The 22179-nt window shown below is 46.8% G+C and overlaps 1 protein-coding gene across 12 annotated transcripts in view; it reads left to right on the top strand.

Moving 5' to 3' along the window:
* Positions 1-22179, top strand: part of ATP11C (ATPase phospholipid transporting 11C (ATP11C blood group)) — a 58113-nt gene that overhangs the window by 2809 nt on the left and 33125 nt on the right. For all 12 annotated transcript variants that reach the window (XR_012624540.1, XR_012624538.1, XR_012624537.1 and 9 more), the window contains exons 2-4: positions 15852-15971; positions 17793-17882; positions 21925-22005. Coding sequence is in view for 8 of the 12 variants with exons in the window: in XM_074834750.1 (XP_074690851.1) it covers positions 15852-15971; positions 17793-17882; positions 21925-22005 (291 nt within the window). In the remaining 4 variants the exon portion in view is untranslated. The remainder of the gene's footprint in view (positions 1-15851; positions 15972-17792; positions 17883-21924; positions 22006-22179) is intronic.

Raw genomic sequence — 22179 nt, 5'->3', positions numbered from 1 at the left:
AAGTTACCAAGGACCCTGTTGTTTTCAGTTTTTCCCCCCATTTGCTTTTATTTAAGGCCCATCTGGAAGCGAGCCCCAGGAGCTGTTTCACTCTTCACAGCACGGGAAGGCTGAAAGGGGGAAGCACCCTGGGATGCTCTCCCTCCTCTCGAGGTGGCTGGTGTTGGATGAGCCTGTGGGCCAGTGCTTGCCCATCATGGCATTCCCATCTGGGTCTCATGCGTCTGCAGTTAATGCGGGTCCTTACTCTGGTATTTTCCTATTCTTGTTTAAAACCCAGGATAAGTAAGAAAGTAACAGTTTGGGAGCAAAATTCTTCGTCCAGTGCAGTGTCTAACAACAGGACCTTAGTTGTGTTATTCTCTTTTAATTAAATATCTTGGGGCCTGATCCTCTTTGCAGCCCGTGCCCTGGTAAATCCCTGGTGTTCAGCAAGTGCTGGGCTGGTCATGAGCTGCTGGCTCTCAAGAACATTTGCTTGATGTTGGGGGAAAGAAGACTCCTCTAAGACGGGCATGCAGTGCTTGTCCCTGGGCTGGACCCGTGTAGTGACTCGGTGCCTCTGCCTTGTTGTGGGCTGGTAATGATGTTTCCTTGCTGGTCTCCTGGGGTTTCCATCCCTCTCTGCTGTGCAGCTTCCAGCGATGGGGGTACCCCCAGGTTGTTTATGGGACTGTGTGGGGTCCTCCACTGTCCCCCCCCTCCCTGGGACTTGTCAGCTCCCCTGGGTCAGGACCTGTCCCTTGGTGTCCTCGCTGGAACACCTCAGGCTTGTCCACAGCGGAGGGACTGTAAGGAAAGCGAAGAGGATTTGTTTTATGCAGCCCTAAAACCAAGGAGCTGCCTTTCTAACTGACTGTTACTCTTAATTTGCATGCTTGGTGCTGCTTTCATGTGGAGATTTTCCATCTGGGGCTCATTTTGTCTAATAGAAAAAAATTGCATGCAAACTGCCACGAGGCAGGGTTGCAGGGGACAGGCAGTTGAGGCTGAGCTTTAATGTCACCTGTAGCTTTGTCACTTCTGTGGGGACTGTCCCAGCCAGCCTCCCTGGGCTCTGCTTCGCCACTTGCTTTGCATCCCCCAGCTGCGCCTGCCATGCCGCTGGTGTTCTGCAACAGCAGGGAAGGGTTTCTGTCATTAAGTGCTTGAAAGTGTCACAAATTTCCTTTCCAAATTCTTACCCTTCCTGAAGGGGCAGGGGGACTGCTCCTGTCCCTGTGGGTGGAGGCTCATGTGCACACAAGTGGTGCCTGGTGTGAGATTTGAGGCTCCCTTTGGGCTCTGCTGTAGCTTTGCAAAGCCCCTTTTTGAAGGTTGTCTCACCCCAAGTGCCCCCCAGCCCCACACACCGGGCGTGAAGGCTGGTGCTGCCAAGGCGGCGGGGTCTGGGTCAGGGTGCCCCACCGCAGGCAGGGCCAGCGTGTGGTGGTTTGTCCCCTCGTGTTCCCAAAGCCCTTAGCCTGGCCCTTTTGTGGAGGAACAGAGGCAGGAGAAGGCTTGTGTTGACTCAAGAGGTGTGTGCCGGATGTTGGGGACACAATTTGAGCCTGGGAAGGAGCAGGGCAGGTGGTGATGCTGAGCCCTGTGGGGCAGGTCCTACCTGGCGTTCTACAGGAAAATACTCCCATTGAGACCTGTTCAAATGGCAGAAAATGAGAAATGGCCCAAAGTCACTTTTTAGATAGGAAATAAATTCCCTGTTGGTGGTGAGGAGGGGCAGGTGTGAAGAGCCCCTGGGGTGCACCAGACAACACAGGGGCTGACCACCACCAGCTGCTGCCTGCCCAGACCCTGCCCAGCTTGGGGGAATGCTGGAGTACGTCTTGTGGGAGATGTCTGAGTCTGGGGTGGAGGATGCTGATTTACACTCCCGTCTTTAGTATTTGCAGCAAATGTGTAATAAAGTCTATTTTGGGACACAGAGCACATCTGCGATTTTCTTTCATGCTTGCTTTTTTTTTTTTTAGAGAGTGTGAACCAAACATTACAGTGTGTGATTGCAGTTCCTATTCTAATAGGAAAGAAGAGCATAGGTAGGAGTTGGAAGCTCTGAGAATTGCTTTTTTCCCCCCAATCGAGCCATGTTAACACCTTGAGAGTGAGGCTGCATGTCAAATACCTTGTACCCGACTGCCAACTTCTGCAAGAAGCGTTTTGCTTTCATTAATGTGACAAAAACCTGCAAGCAGTAAAGGTTGGGGCTGGGCTGTCTCCATGACACCGAGTGGCAGTTCTGCTTAGAGAAATCCCACACTTCAAAAGGGTATGGATTTTAATGAAACAACTTGAATTTTTCATGAACGTTGCTGGAATTTATTTTGTAACGTGTATTTAATGTGATAACGACGTTTCATGTGCTCAGGGCCAGTTCCCCTATAGCAGCCACAGGGCAGCCCATGCTTGACCACAGAGAAGACAACGGAGGCTCAAACTGGGAAGCCAGAGCTGCAAAAGGCTCTTTCCTGGGGCTGCAATCCCTTATTGATGCCCCTACCCTGGAAAGTGGGAACACAGGAGTTTCTCAAATTCCTGTAACCATTTATCTTTAATGTTGCAAAGCAGTCTCCTAACTGTAGCCTTATTCCCAGAAATAGCTCAACCATTTGGCTATAAATAAATAAAAATCAAACAAAAAAAACCAACCTCGGACAAGCAGCTGCATGGAAATGTTCACGTGTGCAGTTAAAGTTTGGAGAGGTTAGAAACTGCTTTAAGGAGGGACTGGAAAGCACCGGTCAAACATTAATGATAAATGGTGCTGCCAATTAAACCAGCGGTGTGCAGAAACTTTTCTGTGGAGAATAACATATGTCTCGAGGCTGTATTTTATTCTTCACTCAAAACCATTTTTGTCTCCTGTTGGTATTTTGCTAAGAATAATAATGATTGTCTGGGCTGTGCAGGGAAGGTTTGGAACTGAACTGACTTGAGTTGCAGTTGAAGGCATGGCAATTTGCTTTTCACAATAAAAATTGTAAAAGCAAACAGGCTGTCTATTAATAGCAGGCTTTTCAGCCTTGCCTTTAATTTCATCCTGTTGCCTTTGGTTTATGCACTTCCTCTCCGATTAAAACTGCTGCTTTCTGGCTGTAACTGTTGATGTCCTCTCTGGTGGAGAGATTTTTTTTGAAATGTTAGTTAAAAGTAAAGCTGGTGGGGCAGCATTACTGGAGCGTCTCAGCCAGCAGAAACCTTCACACCAAAATTAGTTGTTGTTCTGCCAGTGACCATACTTTTTGCGATGCAGGCTGGGTCCCTGTGAGCATCTTCTTCCTATGGTACCCATCTCTTATCTGCAGCGGTGTGCAGCAGAAAAACAGCCTTTGGCTGTTAATTCCTTGGAGCGTGGGACTCTGTGTCCCCTTGGGGGTCTTTAACCTGCTGTCCTTGCTGAGAAAATGCAGGAGTGGCCAAGTGGGGGGACATCCCTTGTGATACCTGGGGCCAAGATCTGCCCGCTGGAGGAACTGCCATTGCAGGGGTGAGTCAGCCCAGCTGGGGTGTCTCAGAAGGGTGAATTTTCCAAGGAACTTGGACACGGGATGGCTGAGTGCACTGTTAACCCGTTTGCCTTTACTAGAAAACATTTGCTTGGGGGATTTTTCAAGGGAGTTTCCTGTATTTAATTGTGTGTAGGAAGTGGGTGCTGAGGCCTGAGGGCAGCACAGAGGTTTTCCCGCATGGCTTCCCCGGCTCTGCTGGTCACTTTGGCCTTTTGTCTAAAAGTGTCCCCCAGGTCTCCCACCGAGCCCTGCCCAGGGGAGCAGGCAGCAGCTCTTGCCCTGTGCCAGGACAGGCTATCCAGAGGTGATCTTAGACAATACCTTACCTACGGGTTTAGACTGAAATGTGCTCCTTGTTGCTCATCTCAGAAATATTTATGTGCTTGCTGAGGTCTGATGTGGGGAAGGATGGGCTGGTTTTTGCCTAGCAGGTTTTGCCAGTGCTATACGCAAGGTGTTGTGGACTTCACCTGCCCGTGCTGTCCCCAGCATCCAGACCTGGGCTTGGAGCTCTCCCCCTCCCCAGCTCTCCCATCTCTTGCAAGTAGACAATATCTTAATATATTGTTTTTTCTATTTTAATTACCAAGCAATATTGAGGTTCAGTGGTTTTTATTAGTGTTTTCGCTGTTTGCCCAGAGATTTGCAGCTTTCTCCAACTTGTGGGGACCGTGCAGATGCCAGGCTGCGGGCAGGGCTGGTCCCCAGCAGCTTGGAGTGCTGGGCTATGGCTGTTTCTGCCCGCTGGTGAGTAGCCGTTGCCGCACAGGAGCCTCCTGCCACTGGGCTGCTGTTGGCAGCCAGCGCTGTATGAAGGACACATTGGTGAAGTGTGATGTGCTCAGACCATGTCTTGCCTTTAGGGACACTGTGCCAGGCAGAAAGTGTGTCCTGCTCATTGGAAATGGGTAATAAGGATACTGCTGCTCACATTGCTGACTGTAAGCCATTTGTTTTATTTTTTAATTATTATATAATAATAATTATGTAGTAGTTTTGCTCTCCTGTGTCTCCCTACACCCTTTCCACAGGCTGGCTCTACGACCCCAAGGCAGCCCCAGCTGCTCTCGGTGTAACCATCACACTGCAGTTTACCAAACTGGTTTGAATTATCCAACATCCAACCAGCAAATTGTTCACTAGTGTTTCCCTGAATTGGTTAACTTGATTTGGGCAGTTAGTATTTTGCTTTTTGCAATAAACTTGACTCCAAGACTTGTGGTGGAGCTGTTACATGGGCTGCCATCACCCTTTTGTGGTAGGAGAGCAAAGCTGATAGTACCTGTATGCCGCAGGGGGTGGGCAGTGAGTGGCAAATTGTTTTAAAGCTTGATTACTAACTTGTAGCCTGGGGAAATGGTGAAGCTTTCCTGTTTTAAAAGGTCTCCTTGGGCTCCTGCCCTAACCTGGCTCCTGCCTGGCAGCCTGCGTCAGGAAGAGCCTGTTCTGCCCGGAGGCTGCAGTGACTTTTATGTGTATATATATGCATTAAATATGCATATATGCAATATATATAGACGCATGAAATATATATATTTATTCTTGCTTATGAGCTATTTCTTGGGCTTAGCCAAAACCAGGGAGCTGCTGGCCAATGGTTGGCACAAGGCACCATTTGATGACTGTAAAGTGCATTTGGATATCGAGCTGGGTGCCCGCAGGCAGGGTGGCGGGGCTGGGTGGGGAGAGGAGCCGGCTGATGCGCTCACCGGGGGCTCACTGGTGGAAGGGAAGCAGTCCTGGGTTATGCTTTCCCTCCCCTCTATCATTTTTCGTGCTCTCATAGGGATGCTCTCTGCTACAGATACTGCTCAGAACCAATACTCTGTAAATTTTAACTCCTTATGCAGACCCCTCCACACGTGATTTGCAGTATGTCCGTCTCTCTTGTGGGCACCTGTTGCATCTTGCTGACTCCGGTTATTTTTTTTTCCCAGAACTTCAGTCATTTTGTTTGAGATGGAATTCCAACCAAAGCCAATTTAGTCTAAAAGCATGCCTGCTCTTGACATCAAGCCATAATTGATAGCGTTTGTAGTTCAGAGACATTTGTCCTGCTCTCTGTAATGAAAGCTTAATGCATTTATTTTTGATCTGGCTGTTTGTAAAGGGCTTTTTGTTTTCTTCCTGTAGCAGAAAAGAGGGGTAAGCACCTGTGAGGCTATCGTAGCTGGGTATTTTGAGAGCAAATCGGGCTTCGTTATTTTTGTTCACAACTTGAACAAGATTCCTATTAACCTCCTTTGTGGCCTTGGATGAGTAATGCTTTGCTGCGGGCTTTTTGCGCTGTGATTTCAGCTGAATTTTGCGGGTTCTGTAGGTGACAGGGCCCTTGGTCTGGCCCCAGCCTTGGTTTTGTAAGGCGGCATGTGGAGGGCTTGGTAATTTCTAGCTGTGTATTTTCAAACGGTCAGCAAGCAGTCTTTGTCTGGCCTATCTTAAAGCATGCTGTACACCTTAATAAGATTTTATAAGACTATTAAAGTGGGAAACAGGCAATGCTTACTTGGTAGATGTAATTTGCAGTATTGTAGCAAATACACTGATATGTGAAACGGAGGAATCCTATTTTGTACAGTAAAGGATCTAGAAAAGCTGAGTAAGGTGTGCAACAGGCAAGACTAGACAATTTGAAGCGTTTCTTTGGTATTGCAATCCAAGATCTTTTCAGCAGTAATAAAAATTAAGTACTGCTAGACTGCAGCAATGCTGTGCTCCATCGTCTGAGTCTCAACTGGCTTAAGAGGAAAAAAAAAAAAATCTCACTGCCGGGAAATTAAATGTAGGGGGAAAAAAAAATCCACTTTGTGAGCAGCCCTGCCATCTTTTATTATGATTTCTGTGTAATTCCTCCCAGCGTTTGCACAAAGCCAAGTGGCTGCCTCCGGTAGGGACCAGGGTGATGTGAGGTCCCGAGTGCTGCCTCCGGGCTGGGGGAGCTCTGGCTGCACTTGGCGGCACCTGCTCAGCAGCAACCCCTGTCTTACAGGGGGTGCAAAGCCAAGCTTAAAATGCAACATTGATTTTTTTTTTTTTCCAACTTGCAGGGTGGTATTTTGCATGCCAGTTTTGTTCACTCTGAGTTGTGGAAGGTTTTTATTCTTAATTTTTGTTTCCCCCTTCCTTCCAGCTCACCTTTTCTTATAAATGTTTGCTCAGGGAGGGAGCGTAGTAAAATTAGCTGCGATGCCCAGAGGGCTGTTGTACTTGTATCAGCCAAATTAACGTTGTGGAGTACATCATTTCCGCAGGGTGGTTTCTTGCAGTGAAGTTGAATGGATGGAAGTGGGATTTTCCACTTGACAAGTACCATTCTGGTAAGTGCAGTGTGGGAAGATCAAATGTGCAGAGAGGAAATCTTGGGTGAAGGAGCTTGTCTGGATAACTGTGAGAGCCGGAACGCCCTTATCCTGGTCCTTGTCTAGAGAAGGCGATGGTGGGATGGGGATGGCCGTGAGTCATCTCCTGGGATGCTGCCCTGCTCTCCTGCACAGGATGGGCTTGTGTCTGCAGCTATCGGTGCCGGGATGGACCACACTGAAACCCCTCGTGCACCAAGCCCAGCATCCCAGGGCTAGCTCAGACCTCATCTCCAGGTCCCTGTGGATAAGCAGATTTTCCTCGTGGTGCAAAAGCTGGCTAGCTGTGTTGCTGGCATTGCTCGGCGCGGGTGCTTGGTCAGCCCTGGGCAGTGCGTGCATTGCCGGAGCTGCTCTGCAGCTATGTTACCCAGCCCGGCAGGAACATGAGCCAAAAGGATTTCCTGAAGATAAACAGTTCTAGGCCACATGTTGAGGATTTCTCTCCTGACTGGGTGGATTGCACTGATCCAGTATCCTGGTGTAACTGTGCCTGTGGCCACAAGGATAAATCTGTTGGTTACTGTAGTATCTGGAGATGAAAATACTCCAAGTGGGGTCTGTGGAGCTGATTTTGGCTGTGGAGCAAGGGGTGAAGTAGGTGACTTCTCCTCTCCTGCTACTTCTCTGAAAACATTTATCTGCAGTACAGCAAGGGGAGGGTTAGAAAATCACAGCTTTTATTTTTTTTGGAGTGGAAAAACAATCTGAACCAGCGTGAGTGAGTGGCGTGGGGGGACTGGGACCTCGGGTTACCCATTGCAGGGGCTGAGGGCACCCCATGATGCTGGTGTGGGGCTCAGCCATCTTCTGCAGCCTGGATCTGCCCTCCTGTCCCTCCCAGTTGCTGTTGTGGGAAGTAGGACAGCCTACAGCCTCCCTGGGGGGATGCAGCTTGGGCAGGCCTGGGTACCGGCCCTTTCTTCTGGGTTGCTGCGGTGATGTACACCCTGGTAAGGGGGTCTGCAGCCTCTGCCCCTGGCAGGTGGGCGGCCGGGGGGGACTCACTTCCCGGAGGAAAGGGAGGAAACTGCTCTGGGAAATGGGCTCCTGGCTGGTCAGCCAGCAGCCTGGCTCTGAAATGCTGGGAAAACTTAAAAAAGGGCAAAACGTTTGTAGGTGGCAGAGGTCAGAGTAATGTCTGGCCAAGCTGGGATGCACAACATAGTATTTAGGGTTTTTTTTTTTTTGTTTCCATAACTGAAGAGCTCAGGCTTTCAGAGGACCAGAAAGCAATGGGAAAACCAACAAATTATAACTCTGCTGGCTGATGCAAGCATTGACAATTGCAAACTTGGAGGTTTTTCTTCCTGTTTGCTCTTACTTTAATTTTTGCCAGGGCAAATCACTGCTCTGGAGAGCTTGCTGCCCTGCTAAAATAGCTGCCAATGAGCAGACATATGTGCACAGCTTGAGCTGGGGAAAGGAGGGAGGAAGAGGTTTGAAGACGGGAAGACCTCATTGTATTTGCTTTGTGACCTCTGCAAAACATTTGGCTCATATTCAAAGTCCTTTTTCTGTTCTCGAGTCTGAAGTGTTCCTATGAGCCTCAATTTTATATGCCGGCAGCATGCTGGTCGAACTTTTCTTCTGGACTGCCAAAAATAAAAATATGCTGCTTGTATTTCAAGATGAGCGATGGTTTCATAACCCTGGCTGCCAACAGGGCAGGGGAAAAAGTGTTGAGATCTTGAAAACTTCCAAAGGTCGGTGGTTATGTTTGAACAAGAGCAACAGATTTTCCACAAAACAGCAGCGCTGAAGGAATACTATCCCAATTGATATCTGCTGGGTTTGGCTTTCTGCATCGTATGTGAACCTGACTTTCTGCAAAGCGCTGCTGAACTGAAGCTGTGATTACAGACGATGTGGCATATTTGCTGGGAAGATGCAGTACTGCGTGATTTGGGTGTAGACTGCTTACAGATGGAGAAAGAAAAACACAACCAAACAAACCAAACCAAAGAAGCTCTTTTCGTCTGTCACCCCAGTACACGGCGCTCCCCAAATCCGGGAGAGGGCTGGGCTCTCCTGTAAATTTATTATCTGGGGAAAAAACTTCTTGTATTTCCTCTCTCCACCCTTCTTGAATCTTTCAAGTAGCCTTTTCCCCTGTTCTCCCCACCCTGCCGTGTCTGTCTGCTTTTATCGGTGGCTTTATTGGGCCAAGTCAGCTTTTCCAGGAAGCTCAGCCTGATTGGGTTCTGCTGTTCTCCAGCCCATCGTCCTTGCTGAAGGTGACCTTCCTGCAAGCCCATATGGTGAGGCAGCATGTCCTTGGGATGTGGGGGGGCATGGGGACAGGCTCTGGCCGCAGTCCCTCATGTTGCTGGACACACCTCGACTTAAGGATGGTGTGATCTGGGTCAGTGATGCTCTGCTAGAGCATGTCATCTGCTGCTTTGTCATCCTCAGCAGGGACCAGGGACAAGGTCTGGGTGTTGAGTCCCATCATGTGTTGACCACGGTTTTAAAAAGAATGTACTGGTCCTTTTTCCATGGCTCTTCTTTTGCTCTTGCTTGTTCTGTTTGCTCTGGGGGCTTGCATGCTTACCCCCTGCTGCCCTCCCTCGTCTTGGGGGCCCCAGCAGTCACTCCTTGGTGGTCCTGTTTTCTCTCTGGCTGAAATACCAGTAGGAGCTTTGGCATCAACAGAGGAAAAGGGATACTGTTTTAAATGTCAACCTTTTGTTTTCCCAAGGTACCAGAGTTCCCTCTTCCACTTAGGGATGAGCAGCAAAAGTCCCCTCCAGTGGGAAGCAAGCTCGAAGCTGTGCTCACCTTCACCCCTTTCTCGTGGACCTATGGGCTCTTAGTATTCTAAAAGCAGTGTTGTTTTTTTTTTTTTTTTTTCCCCCCGAGGACTGTGCATGTTATCGACCTTTTCCCGCAGGCATAGGAGAGAGCAGTGGGGTTGATCCTGATCGATGGAGTTCTCTCCATAAATCAGAAGATCTACCTAAAAATGTGGTCGGTGTGGGTAAGCATAGTCCGAGCTGCTAAATTATTAAGAGTTTTCTCAAAGCATTGCCTGTACTTGCATAGAACTGACTAAGAACAAAGAGTAATAGAAAAATTGGCAAGAAAAATTTCAATTAAAAATATATCGGCTGGAAAATGAGGTTGGTGTGCTGAGCCACTTTTTGAGACTGCCGGACGGTTTGAGGAGGTTATGGTAAATTTGAGGAAGCTTTTTAAATTTGTGTATGTGGGGGTTTTTTGGTTCTTCTGGGGATAAATGAAACAGGAGCTAGAACAGGCTGTTTTGGGAGGTGGTGTTATTTTTGCAGGCTTTTTTTGTAAATCAGGTCATCTTCTCTACTACTTTTATGATAAATGGAACAATACAGGAGTGATTAGACTTTAAACTATTCATAAGATCTAAGCTAAGTAATGTGATTTAATCTTCTGCATATATTTAATATAAGCTGTGATTTCATTCAAATGTTTGAGCTTTGTACTTGTACCGTATAATTATCTCTAGTTTTAGCAGATGTTTTTTTTTTTTTAAATGCCTGTGGTTTTTATTAGATCTCTTTTCTATGAGTTATTTGTTTTTACTTTGTGGCTTGAAGATATCTTCAGCAAACACGAAAGGAGTTTCTTTTGATTAGTAAGTTCTGGTTTAGGTGCTTTCTGAAACTATAGTAAATCAAATGGTGGGTTGTTTCTTTTTTTGCCACTATTTTTTTTTTTTGGAAATGGGGCCAGCAGGTAGCACAGACACTTGTTTTCCATATGGGGGATATAATTAAACGCTGTGTTTTGCAGCTGCCCTAGAAATAGCCCACTTAGAGTGGCTCCTTGTCAACGACGGCTGCGGAGCACAGGTTCACCTCTCCTGTTGAACTCAGTCTAACTCCATTAATTTTTACCCAGGCTTGCTAATTTTTATCCAGGCTTGCATTATCAAGTGCTGACTGGGTTGTGTACAGGGTGCTGTGATGGATTCCCAGAAATTTGGGAGGGTGGGTGAAGAGGAGCCTCTCCAAGGGGCAAGCAGGAGCTGTTGTGCAGGAGCAGGACATCTTTGTGGGAGATGGGCACAGATGGAAAGAGGCACAAAGGGAGCCTTGCCCAAACTCAGGCAAAGAATTTGGGGAGTGCTGTGGGCTGCAAATGTAATTCTGCCATCTCTGTGTAATGCTCAAGTCATAAATGATGTTGGGTCATTAGTTCATTAGTTGCATCCATGGACTTTTTTAGCCCTGGTCTGAGGCCTTCAAATCATACCCGTTCCCAACTCCTCAAAGAAAAGTTTATAGCAAAATGCCAAGCCTCCGCTGTCCTTCCATGGGCATATTGATGTGTGTAGATGGGCTTTTTAAATTTGGACAACGTAAGGAAATAGCCATTATCCCTGATGCCTTCTTTTCAGAACTGCTGCTTCTGGCCATAAGAAGGCTTTATGCAAAGTTAAAAGTACAGGGAGGTTGGGTTACATCAAAATATGTAACAAATACGTTCTGTATCTGAATTTCTCATGGCATGAGGAAGGCTGTACTGCAGCAGCAGCACATTGCCCTGCCGTGCGTGCAGCAGAGCATGCGTGCCCGCATCGGTGACGACGATGCGGTTATTTATTACTGCAGCCTGGGCACCTGGTCCTGCCCAAGGTGGAAAGCGAAGATAGATAGCGAGCTGCCAACTCGGAAAGATGTTCCTGGCAGAACAGCTTTGCTAGCTGCATCTTTATCTCCTGTGATTTGTGTTTGGCTCTCCGGCTGTTGTCTTCCAGCTGAGCTTCTTCAGGAGAAATCTGGTTTGGATGCTCTGCTGAAAGATTGACTTGCTGATGGTCTTGGGTGGATGCTGGGGGAGCGGAGCAGGAGCCCTGAATTGAAGCTTGAAATGTTGCACAAGACACCCGCATCTTTGAGGCTGGTCTTCAAGTGGTGTAAACAGGATAGTGACACTTCTCAAAAACAGCTTCTGTGCTCCTTCCTCCCTCTCATTCCTGGGGTGTACAGTGTCCCCCGGGGTGCTGCTTTGTGTCTGCCAGCTGCTGGGAGCTCTTCTGGGTTGCTGGGGCACGGTACAGCAGAGAGGGGACTGGGGTCACCTACCAGCATCCCCAAATCCTTGTGGCTTGGTGGGAGGATGCAGCGTGACTCCCCACTGTGTGGTCCCGAGGCTGTGGGCGGTCTGACACTGCTGATCCCTACAGATAGCTCTGGTTCTCCCAGCACTCCTGCAAACATCATGCCTTGGGCAGAGGGAGGTGATAAAGTGCACATGAGGGGAATGCAATTGTTTATTTTCTTAAATAATCCTTTTGGAAGGCTTGGCTCTAAACAGCAGAAGAAACTGGGTTTTGCTTGCACCAGATGCTGTGGACCATGGGCTTTATAAAACCCTACCAGGCAACAAGGCAGCTGGTTGAATTGTATCCAAGTAATATTTTCTTTTTCTTTGCCATCAGAATTAAAATTTTTGATGAAAGACGATTGGGAAAAGTTGTCTAAATCCTCTCCCTGCTAATCTGCATATTTTATAATTTTCCCAAAAGCCTGACAGTTACTCCCTAAATCTCTCAAGTCTCCAGTGAGAGCCGTTATTAAGACTTAGCAATCTATTAGCAACCCGGTGAGCTGTTTGAGGTGAGCTTGTCAAAATAAGAGCTTTTAATTGCAAGGCTGAGCCAATGCTTCTCGCTGCCAGCGTCGTTGTGGTGTGTGCTCACTTTCTGGAGGTGGAAAAAGTGGAGAGATGTGGCGTGAAGCCGCCTAGCTGCTCGTGTGGCTGCGTGATGGTGTGACACCGTGGGGTGGTTGAGGGGAGTGGGAAATGAAATGTCAGGAGCAGTGGGAGTCTGTTTATGCCACATAGTGAGGACTTCTCCCTCTGCTGCCACCATGGAGGACTCTGGTCCACCATGGAGGGGGTTCCTGTTGTCTTTGTAGGAGATGCTTCAAATAAATAACTGAAGGGGAGTTGGGTGAAAGCCCACCTAGGAGTTGGTGGTGATAACTTCGTGGAAGGGCAGAGTAGTGGGCTTGGTTAGCTAACACACTACACCCAGGGTTTGGCTTCTCTTCTTCATATGCTCCAGGTTTTCTATGGCTAACCATGGATAGTTTTGCAGAGTAAATACTTGTGTATATTTTTCCAGGAGTGTTTTAACGAGAGCTCTGTTGCTTCCATGCCAATGCATGTGTCTGGCAAACCCTCACCCCTACTCCTTCCCACCATTCTGCTGGCAGCACAGGCAGGGGAAGCTCTCCCCATGCTGGAGGGATGCTCACCAGGCATGCCCAGCTCCAGCTCCTGCCCAGGGACATGATGGAGACTTCAGGCTTGGGGACAGTCTGTCTCTGCTCCCCAGCACTGCCGTGATGTGGATACATGGCTCTGCCTCTCGTTCCTGGGGCACAGGTTGGTGAGACCCATGGCTGCCACCTCCATAATGCAGCAGATACATCAGGGAACCTTTTTTGGGTCTGGTTTCTAGTTCAGATGTGCCATTTACCACAGCAGGCAGTGGTGGTGAGCCTGGGAGGGTGGTCAGCCCGTGCCGGGGTGGTGGCATTCCCTTAGCTGGGAGTGTGTGTCTGCCCCATCTGTGTTTGGTGGAGGTGGAAGCAGCTACCGGGGTGCTGGTGGCTGCTGCTGGCTCTTCGTCCGGGCAGTGCAGGGACACGGCACAGGGGTGCGAGAAACTTTCATCTTCTGCTCAAAGCAGCTGCTGCTGGAAGTTTGAGGATTGCTATAGCGGGAGCAGTCATTACCCCAAACCGGGTTTAGGCATGGTGTAAAAACATTTCTTTAATTAAAGATGCTGTAGGCATGGGTGGGGAGCAGGGGGAAGGAAGAGCTACTGCTTCCTTTGGGCAGACCCTGCTCCTGGTGCAGCAGGAGCCATTCAGCTGACACTGCTCCAAGTACATAAATAAGTCTGGTTTAGATTATTTTAAATTCTTTTTTTTTTTTTTTTTACAGTTTCCCCAAGCAGCAGTTTATCCCAGGCCTTGCTGTCTAACCGTGGTTGTTTTCAGAGCACCTTTACTCTAGGTGGGTTTTACTTGCAGCTTGACAAGCTGCCTGCAGCGAGCCCTTCGGACAACCAGGATGCTGAGCCAGACCCAGGACACGCCAGGAGCATCTACCTGTGGTGGGCCGAGCCCATGTTGGGCAGCTGACATGGGATAGGGATTTGGCATTTTTGGCACCTGCCTTGTGGGATTTCAAAGCAAACAAGCTCTAGGGTTGAGGATTAGTAAGACTAAGTGGAGTATGAACAGTATTTGCTGGTGTTTTAGCATACCTGCTGCCTGCTAATGCCCTTGAACCATGAAAAGTGACAAATGTCTTCCCTGCTTATGTTTTAAAATCTAAAACCTTAACTCTAAGCCTCTAAACCTTAGCCTGCCCTAAGACAACCCCTTTTTCCCCCCACTCCAGCTCCTCTTAATGGGCATTTTAAATTCACTTTATAATTTTAAGTTCAACCTTGCAAAACACTTCCTGGTGCCAGCTGGGTCTCCTGCCTTGGCTACAAGTATCTATGATAGGGATACTTTGTTATATGCAAGGTGGAACCTGGGCAGAATGAAAAGCTGATTTTTAAACTACTGCACAGTTTTGTTTCTTTTGAAAATAGACTTTTCTGATCCATTGAGGACCTTGCATGTGCTGGGCAGCCCGGAGCTGGAAGCTGATGGAAACAGAGTCCACAGTGTTGCCCCATCCAGCTGAGAGCCTTCCCCAGGGCTGCGGACACTGGCAGTGACCTGCATTGCCTCTGTCTTGCCACAGTGTTTTTAAGTGTTTTTAAATGAAGTTATAGGAAGTTGGAAATTCAGTATTTAAGAGTTACATTTAAGTGGAAGAGCACTGTTACTTGCAATATATTCAGATACCTTGTTTACTATCTTAACTTATTATTTTAACATGCTGTCCATTGGATTGGGAGGATGTCTTTAATTTGCTGGGTGCTGTGACCTTCCCTGGGAATCCTGCAAGGGCTGTGGGGAAGCCCCGTGTTGCCGGTCACAAGCGTCTTTCGTGCCTTCGTGCAAAGGATGCTCTCCTCCCATAGAGCTGCTCTGCTTCCCCTCTGTTTGAGTTTATTCTGCTGCAATTCTCCTCATCCTTCCCCTGGCTGCTGCGGAGCAGAGGGGCTGTCATCAAGCCCCTGTGACACCAGGTTATCATCCACTTGTGACATCGCATTCTGCTTTAAAATAAAACCCCAGTAAGACAAGCTGGCATCCCCAGCACCCTGCGTGCCTTTTTGAGGAGTTTGTGATGTGAAACTGTCTGCTTCGTTATTTCTGGTTTTATCTGAGATTTTAAAATAGCAGAAGTACACTTTTTTTTTTGTAAGCTAAATCCCAAGTCTGCGTGCAGCAGTGTGGCGGTGAGACATTTCAGGTGGACTTGAGGGTTTGACAGGAGAGCAAGTGTAGAGGAGGGCACAGTTTCCATCTTCTCTGTGGTGTCCTGGGGTAAAGCCTGGAGCCCGAGGCTGAAGCTGTCCCTGTGCAGGAAAAGGTTTGCTGTGTGCAGGTAGGGCTCTCCCGGTTGGGACTAGGAAGAGATGTATCGAAGATAAATTAAATTCCTAGTGGCTTGAAGTGCTTGATGAAGATATATTCTCCTTCAGGAAGGAAGAATTGCCTGGCAGATGGGCACAGGCTGCAAACACAGGCAGCAGATGGCCTGCATAGGGCAAGAACGCGGTGGACACAAGCAATGACCTGCCCTGGTCACTGGTGTAGGACAGGCTGTGGTCCTGGGGGGTTGGTGGCTGAGCAGCAGTGGGGATGTCAGGTTACAAGCTCAAAATTGCCTTGGTTTTCTTAAATGACCTTACATGTGCCTCTTTTTTCTCTGTGCTGGAGCAGATAAGTGAATTTTCGAGGTTCCGTTTGCTTTATTTCCAACAAACAGCTTGGTGCATTCAGAAGCTGGAAGCCATTAATACAAATATTCACCTTTTTTTGAGCTAGAAACTAATTTTTCCCTTTCCTGGTTGCCCCGACAGTGTGCTGGGGAAGAGAAGCGGGTCGGTACACGCACAGTGGTGGTCGGGCACCGTCCAGTTTCAGAAACAGATGCGTATGTGGCACAGAAGTTCTGCGACAACAGGATTGTATCCTCCAAGGTGAGCTTGCTCCACTTGTCCAGGTGCATCACGCACAGGCATTCCCTGTTCGTGCATTCACCCTCATTTTATTTGGTGCTTGGTTTTGAAATTGAGAAACTCTCAATTCCTCAAAGATGGATGTAAAGATCCCTTTGCAGGTGGAGCAGCCTGATGTACACCTTACACCACAGCTCCAGTCTCTCTATTGGTCTTTTTTTCTTCCTATCAATCCCAGGGGGGATGCGTACAAGTTCCTCTCTTCTAGGCTGGATGAGAGCAAAGCACATGGACACATTAGTTTTGTAGGGATGTTTTTGTTTGGTTTTTGTTGGTTTTTTTTAATGTTTTCTGGCACTCCCTTTGGGAAGAGAGGACAGATTAAGTGTAATGCAGCATGAGACAACAGCAACTCAGATTTGCAAAAGGGAGTGGGGATTATTTTATAAATGGACTGAAAAATAAGATTCCCCTCTTTTTATTTTTTTTTGGTTCCATGGGTTTTTTCTCTCTTGAGAGGACAAAAATAACCATGCTCTGTTTATCCCTTTGGATGAAAGGGGAAACATTCATACGGTATTAATGCAGCTTTTGTTTATGGTGGAAAACTGCGATGACACCCATCTGCCTTCTGCTTAGCTTTTTTCCATGACATTCATGAAGCTATTTCAAAAGATTTGAAGCCTATTCGAGTAAAATATCAAACAAGTGGCATCCCATATTGTCAACACAGCTGGATACATATTACATTGCTTAGGATTCATGATGTTCAGCATACAGTTGGGCTTCAGTTTTGTTGTTACTTGAGCTGTAAGGGGGTTTTCCCCTCTCCTTTCTTTTTCATACTGTTTGGATCTTATTTTTGTATGTCTGTGCTGTCTGAGTTTATACTGGGGACAAGTTTTAAGTCTAACCCTGTTTAACTTGTGTAGCATTCCCATTGACATTTCCTGGGCACGCGAAAGTGTCCTTCAGAGAGGACACCTTCCTCTGTTTCGGTTCCCTCTCTGACAAATGGATTGTTTTAGCACTGATTTGAATTCATCCCTGATTTATTCTTGAATGTTGTGTCCTTGCTCTTTTTTTCCATTTATATTTGCTAAGCATGGAGACTTCTTACCTGACCAGTCTCTTTTTATAGTTAAGTGAACATTGGCTGTTTATTCCAGGCAGACTGAAAGATCAGATATTAGACACGTTATTTTCCATGTTGTTCTTAAATTCCACATGTTTTCCAAAGCAAATGATTCAGCAGCCTTCTTAAAATGATAATAAAGGAAAACCTAATAATGACTTTATATGGGCAACATGGCTTTTTTTAACAGAAGAGCAATTCTAAGGTGTTTTTTGGAATTTGGGGAAAAAAAAAATCTCTGCACTGTGCATTACGTCTTCATGAAATCATGTCTCTCCAAATGCCTATCCAGAAGTAGTTTGCTGAGGCGGATCCGTTTTTTTTTTTTTCTTCTTTTACCCTTCACCATCTCCAACTGTGTGGTTTGGGTTATTTTGACAAAAGATAAATAGTTGCCTACTTTAAAGCAAAGAAACAAAAACCCACGTAACCGTGACACACTTCAAAGGAGAGGGCTGGAGCTGGAAGCTGAAGCAGGAGCTCAGGGGCATCTTGGCATCCAGCTGCATCGTGCTCCCAGTTTCAAAGCAGTGACCTGGACCCTTGCCTGGAGCAGCCAGGACTGCTCGGACAGCTCACTGCAGCGCTCTTCGCTGTGTTTAAGGCAAAACTCCTTTCCTATTTTGTGCAGATACTTCCCATTTCATAGCAAAAGTCCCCAGTAAGCCCCATGTCTCTGTCTGTGAGCCTCCCCTCTCTCCCCACAGTACACCCTCTGGAACTTCCTCCCGAAGAACCTTTTTGAGCAGTTTAGAAGAATTGCCAACTTCTACTTCCTCATCATCTTCCTCGTGCAGGTAAGAGCTTTGATACCAAGGGTGGGTTGTATTTACGTACTGATGGTAAGCGCAGCTTGAACAAGAATTGAGGATCAAAACTGACTCTGGTGTTTATAAGTGGTTAGTTGTTTTTTTTAATTGGAAGCTGTGTTATAATTCTGACACACTGTCCAAGGCGTAATAACAAAATATTTGGGCCTGCCTGAGATGATGTTTGAATGACTGCTGAAACAATTAAAAAACCATCTTAAACCTTTAACTCTTTAACCCTTAAGATCAGTCAGCTGGTGAAAATACATTTCATGCTAGTTTTTTGTTATCTTTATTACTTCTGCTGCATAACTATGTATTTTCCCTAGTTATATGGTATTTGTATATCCTAGTTATAGTGAGTTTCAAGTCAAGCAGGAAAGATAGGCTGCACTCAGTAAAACTCAGAAAATGCATAGGATGAGCTCTGGGAACATGAAGCTTCAGGAAGCTGCTCTTCACGGACAGAATAGCAAATTTTATTCACGAACAAACTTCTACTCTGCTTTGTGGCTTTGGTTAAGGGCTAAATCCTGAGCAAACCTGAATACTCATCTTCCGTCAACCAAGAAAACAGGCTGTCAAAATGTATTGGGCAAAGGGAGTTTGGGGCAACCACTGCAGTGCATTTACTCACCTTTTAAATCCTGTACTCAGGCCTGGGGCTCTGCAGACAACCTGCTCTAGGGCTGAAAATAGGCATCAAAAACTCTACACCAGCGTATTAAATGGCACCATGTAGCTAATGCAATCAACCTGCTGTTAGGTGGCTTCTCTGGGGTTTTGGTGGTTCAGGTCTGAGGTACCACTCTCTTCTAGGCCGCGTGTGTAAAAGACGAGCGTCTAAAATGCTTTGTCCTTACAGTAAAGAGTTATGGCTTATAGTAATGTTGGTGGCTGCCCCAGAAATGGGATCCCAAGATCACGGCTGAGGATGGTTCCTCCTGACAGTGTTACATGAAAGGCCAATTTACCCCGGCATCAGCTGGCGTGCCTCCATCTCTTGATTTCGCTGGCATTGCTCCATTTTGTCAGACTGAATTTGTAATTTGCCTTGAACTGAAGCGATGCCCTGGAGTCGGGATGTCCTTTTTGTGTAGTTGGCCATTTAGTGACGTGGTGTATTACATTTTATCTATTGACCCTCTGGCCGTGAAGAACATGGGATGATCTTGATTATACTTAGAAAACCAGTTGCAGTTTAGCTGCTTACCTGTTTTAGGCACAGGTGTATGCAGGCGGGAGAAGAACCTGGTTATTCCTCCTTGGTTTTATTCTCTGAGCACCTCTAAAATAAGGAAGCAACCCTCATGCTCTATTAGAGAAAAAACAAACCCAACCAAAAAAAACCAACCTGACAGCACTAATACACTTGCTGCTGTATAGAGTAACCAACTGCCCCTGGGTGCTCGTTGTTCTGGAGATGTCACTTGCCTTAAAGAAGCAGCACTCAGGGCCACTCCATTAATTTGAAATACCAAGGGTTATACCTTGATAAATGGCATCTATACTTTAAATGTTGGTGCTTATATTTAAATTATTTTAAATTAATGGAATTGCCCTATGTGCTGCGTTAGGAGCGAAGTATCACAGCGCTTGGGGCATCTGCTCTACCTGCTGCTGAAACCCTTTATCAAATGTCTGTTACTCTGTGACTGCAAATTCAGCTCTTGTTTTAGAGAGAGAAAGTACATGCATTAAACATAAAACACCTATTAGTGCACTAACAGGGCTACAAATTGCTGTTTCTTCTGTTCATCTGTTGCAACACTCAAAGGAAACTGCGAGTAGACTCCCAGTGGAAATGACTGGCCTGGAGTAAGTGTAATCCAAGTGTGTTTGTAGACAGACCAAGCTGATGGCAGTAAGCTAATGTAGGAGGTGCCAGGAATGAAAAATGTCCCTTTTGATTGATGGAGATGACTTCTGGATTGTGGACATGACTTCTTCAGTCTCCTAAACAATGAGTTAGGAAGAAAGCTATGAAGTAACAGGAGGATTTTGTCACTTCTAAGTGGTTCTAAATTAAGCTGTTGAAGTCCTTAAACAGCTCAAAAATAGCTTCAAAGGAGTCTGCCTTTGATGTTCAGGCTCACTGCTCATGTGTCCCTCAGCTTTCCACCATCCACGAAGGGGAAGAGCAGTATCCAGCCATGGAATGCGCAGGGAGTGCAATCTCCAAATACATAAATGAGTTGTTTCAGGGACTTAATCTAATATTTGTTTTCTTACATCTATAATACAGTATTTGTGTGCACAGAAATCATATCATTTGTTCAAACAAATACATAAAACTGCATCTTGTCTGGTGCATAAAACTCCTGCTGGGCAGCAGGAAGTCCTCTCCCTTGCCCTTCTCAGTTAAAGCCAAAGTTCCTCTGTATTCCCAAGATCTGTCCAATTTTTGCAAGATAACTCCTGGCTGACTGACCTAAACTTCAATGATGCCACCTCAGTGAGCGGCCATCACATGTGCTGTGTGCAGTGTGTCTGTGTGACACTTGGCACCATCCTTGCTCAAGGCTGTTCCTTCAAAGTCTGGTTTCTACCAGACTTTCTGTTTGTAAGCATTTTACACCCATTTGAATGAGCCAGGGCTTTGTGTTCCTGGAAATATTTATCTTGTTTTACCCTCATGCTACTTAACTCATACACCACTTACCTGGCTGCTTCTTGCAGCATATCTCTTCCACTTCAGTATCTTCTGGCTCTTCTCTCTTCGGGTCTAACAGTGCAGGGTAAAATTGCAGTGTACAGCATTTCATAGAGTTAAAAACTTCCATGTAGCTTCCTCCCAGCTGATAAGAGCAGTCCTGTCCTTAACACAGCATTTTATGGGCAGCCTAAAACAATAAATATACAGAGGCTGCTGTTTGTGAGCGTGCCAGAGAAGTGCAAACAAGTGGAGGGAGACAAAGTCTCTTTGTGGGGACACAAAGCCTTTCTGCTGAGCTTCCCTGTCCCTTTCGTCACAGCGCTCACCATCTGCCTCTCATGCTCCTGTCCTCTCTGGGCACAGCAGGAAAAATGGCCAATTTTATGTGCCCTGGTTTGGAAGATGGGGCAAGGGCATAGTTTGTCCTCCTCTTACATTATTCGCTCCCAGTTATGAACCTGTTCTGCCATTCTTATGCTTCGGGCCAAGTCATGATACAGTCAGAAGAAACAGTGGTTTCCCACAGCCTGAAGGTTTAATTAATGATGAAGGGGCTTGGTCTTTGCTGCAGTGCTGGCTCAAGTGCGGCACCGAGCTCAGGAAGGATCCAGCTATCCACCCCAAGGCCCTCGTGTGGTTGCTGTGCTTAAATTGTTCTCTGAATTCCAAATCTGAGAGCTTAAAGACAAAGTGTGGATCTCTGTTTCAAATAAATATTCATGTTCCATTCTGCAGTGTATTTCATAAGTAATTTTGGCTGATGCATATTATTTTTAACCTCTGAGTGTCAGTGGTTCAAAACAACAGGTATTGTCCTCCCTCTTATAACCAGCCATGATCTAGGGTTCAGATGTGCCCAGTCTTTGCTGACAAAGAGGAGAAATGGCCCTCCTGTGGCTCAGTGAGAAATGAGGCTGTTTTTCACTTCATGCATTGCTGCTGCCTCTGCCCCATCTTCTTCCCCTGCCTTGGTCCTCTCCAGCACACCCCATGGTGGGAGAAGCTTTGCTAGCATCTGCTCTTTGAGTTTATGTATCCAATCCCCAGCAGCCCATTCATCCATGTTTTTGTTTCCCACTAGAGCAAGGTCAAATTTAGGTTTTAAGCTACTTCTGATAGGGTTTTTCCTACCTAAGGACATCCCATGGCCTTCTGGAGGGAGGTGTTGTAGTCTTCTTGAGATGGAGGAGAGCACTCCTGGGGATGCCTGTGCTGTCCTTTTCATGTGCCCCTTCCTTCCCTCCCTCCTCTGCTGGGCTGTGACTTACCCCCAGTGGGGATGAGCACCCTTTCTCCCCCATTACCAGAGTTTTTGTTTCTTCTGCTGCCTGAAAATCAGTTGTCAGCAGTACATTTTTTTTTTCCTCTCTGCAGGTGATAGTGGACACCCCAACCAGCCCGGTGACCAGCGGCCTCCCACTCTTCTTTGTCATCACTGTCACAGCTATCAAACAGGTACAGGTGTCAGTGTGGGGAGAGGAAGATGCTCTTTGGGACATGTGGTGAAGAAAATAATGAGTGTGTATTTGAATAGACTAAGAAATCACCAAAATGGTCTTGTGGGTTTGGTGAACCCTTCTCTAAGTTGACATGTATACTGGTGGTTTTTAAGAGAGGCTGCATGTTGAG

The sequence above is a fragment of the Strix aluco genome, chromosome 10, assembly GCF_031877795.1.
Source record: "Strix aluco isolate bStrAlu1 chromosome 10, bStrAlu1.hap1, whole genome shotgun sequence".
NCBI lineage: Eukaryota > Metazoa > Chordata > Aves > Strigiformes > Strigidae > Strix > Strix aluco.
Note: the sequence above shows the minus strand (reverse complement) of the source record. Positions and strands in the feature narration are given on the sequence as shown.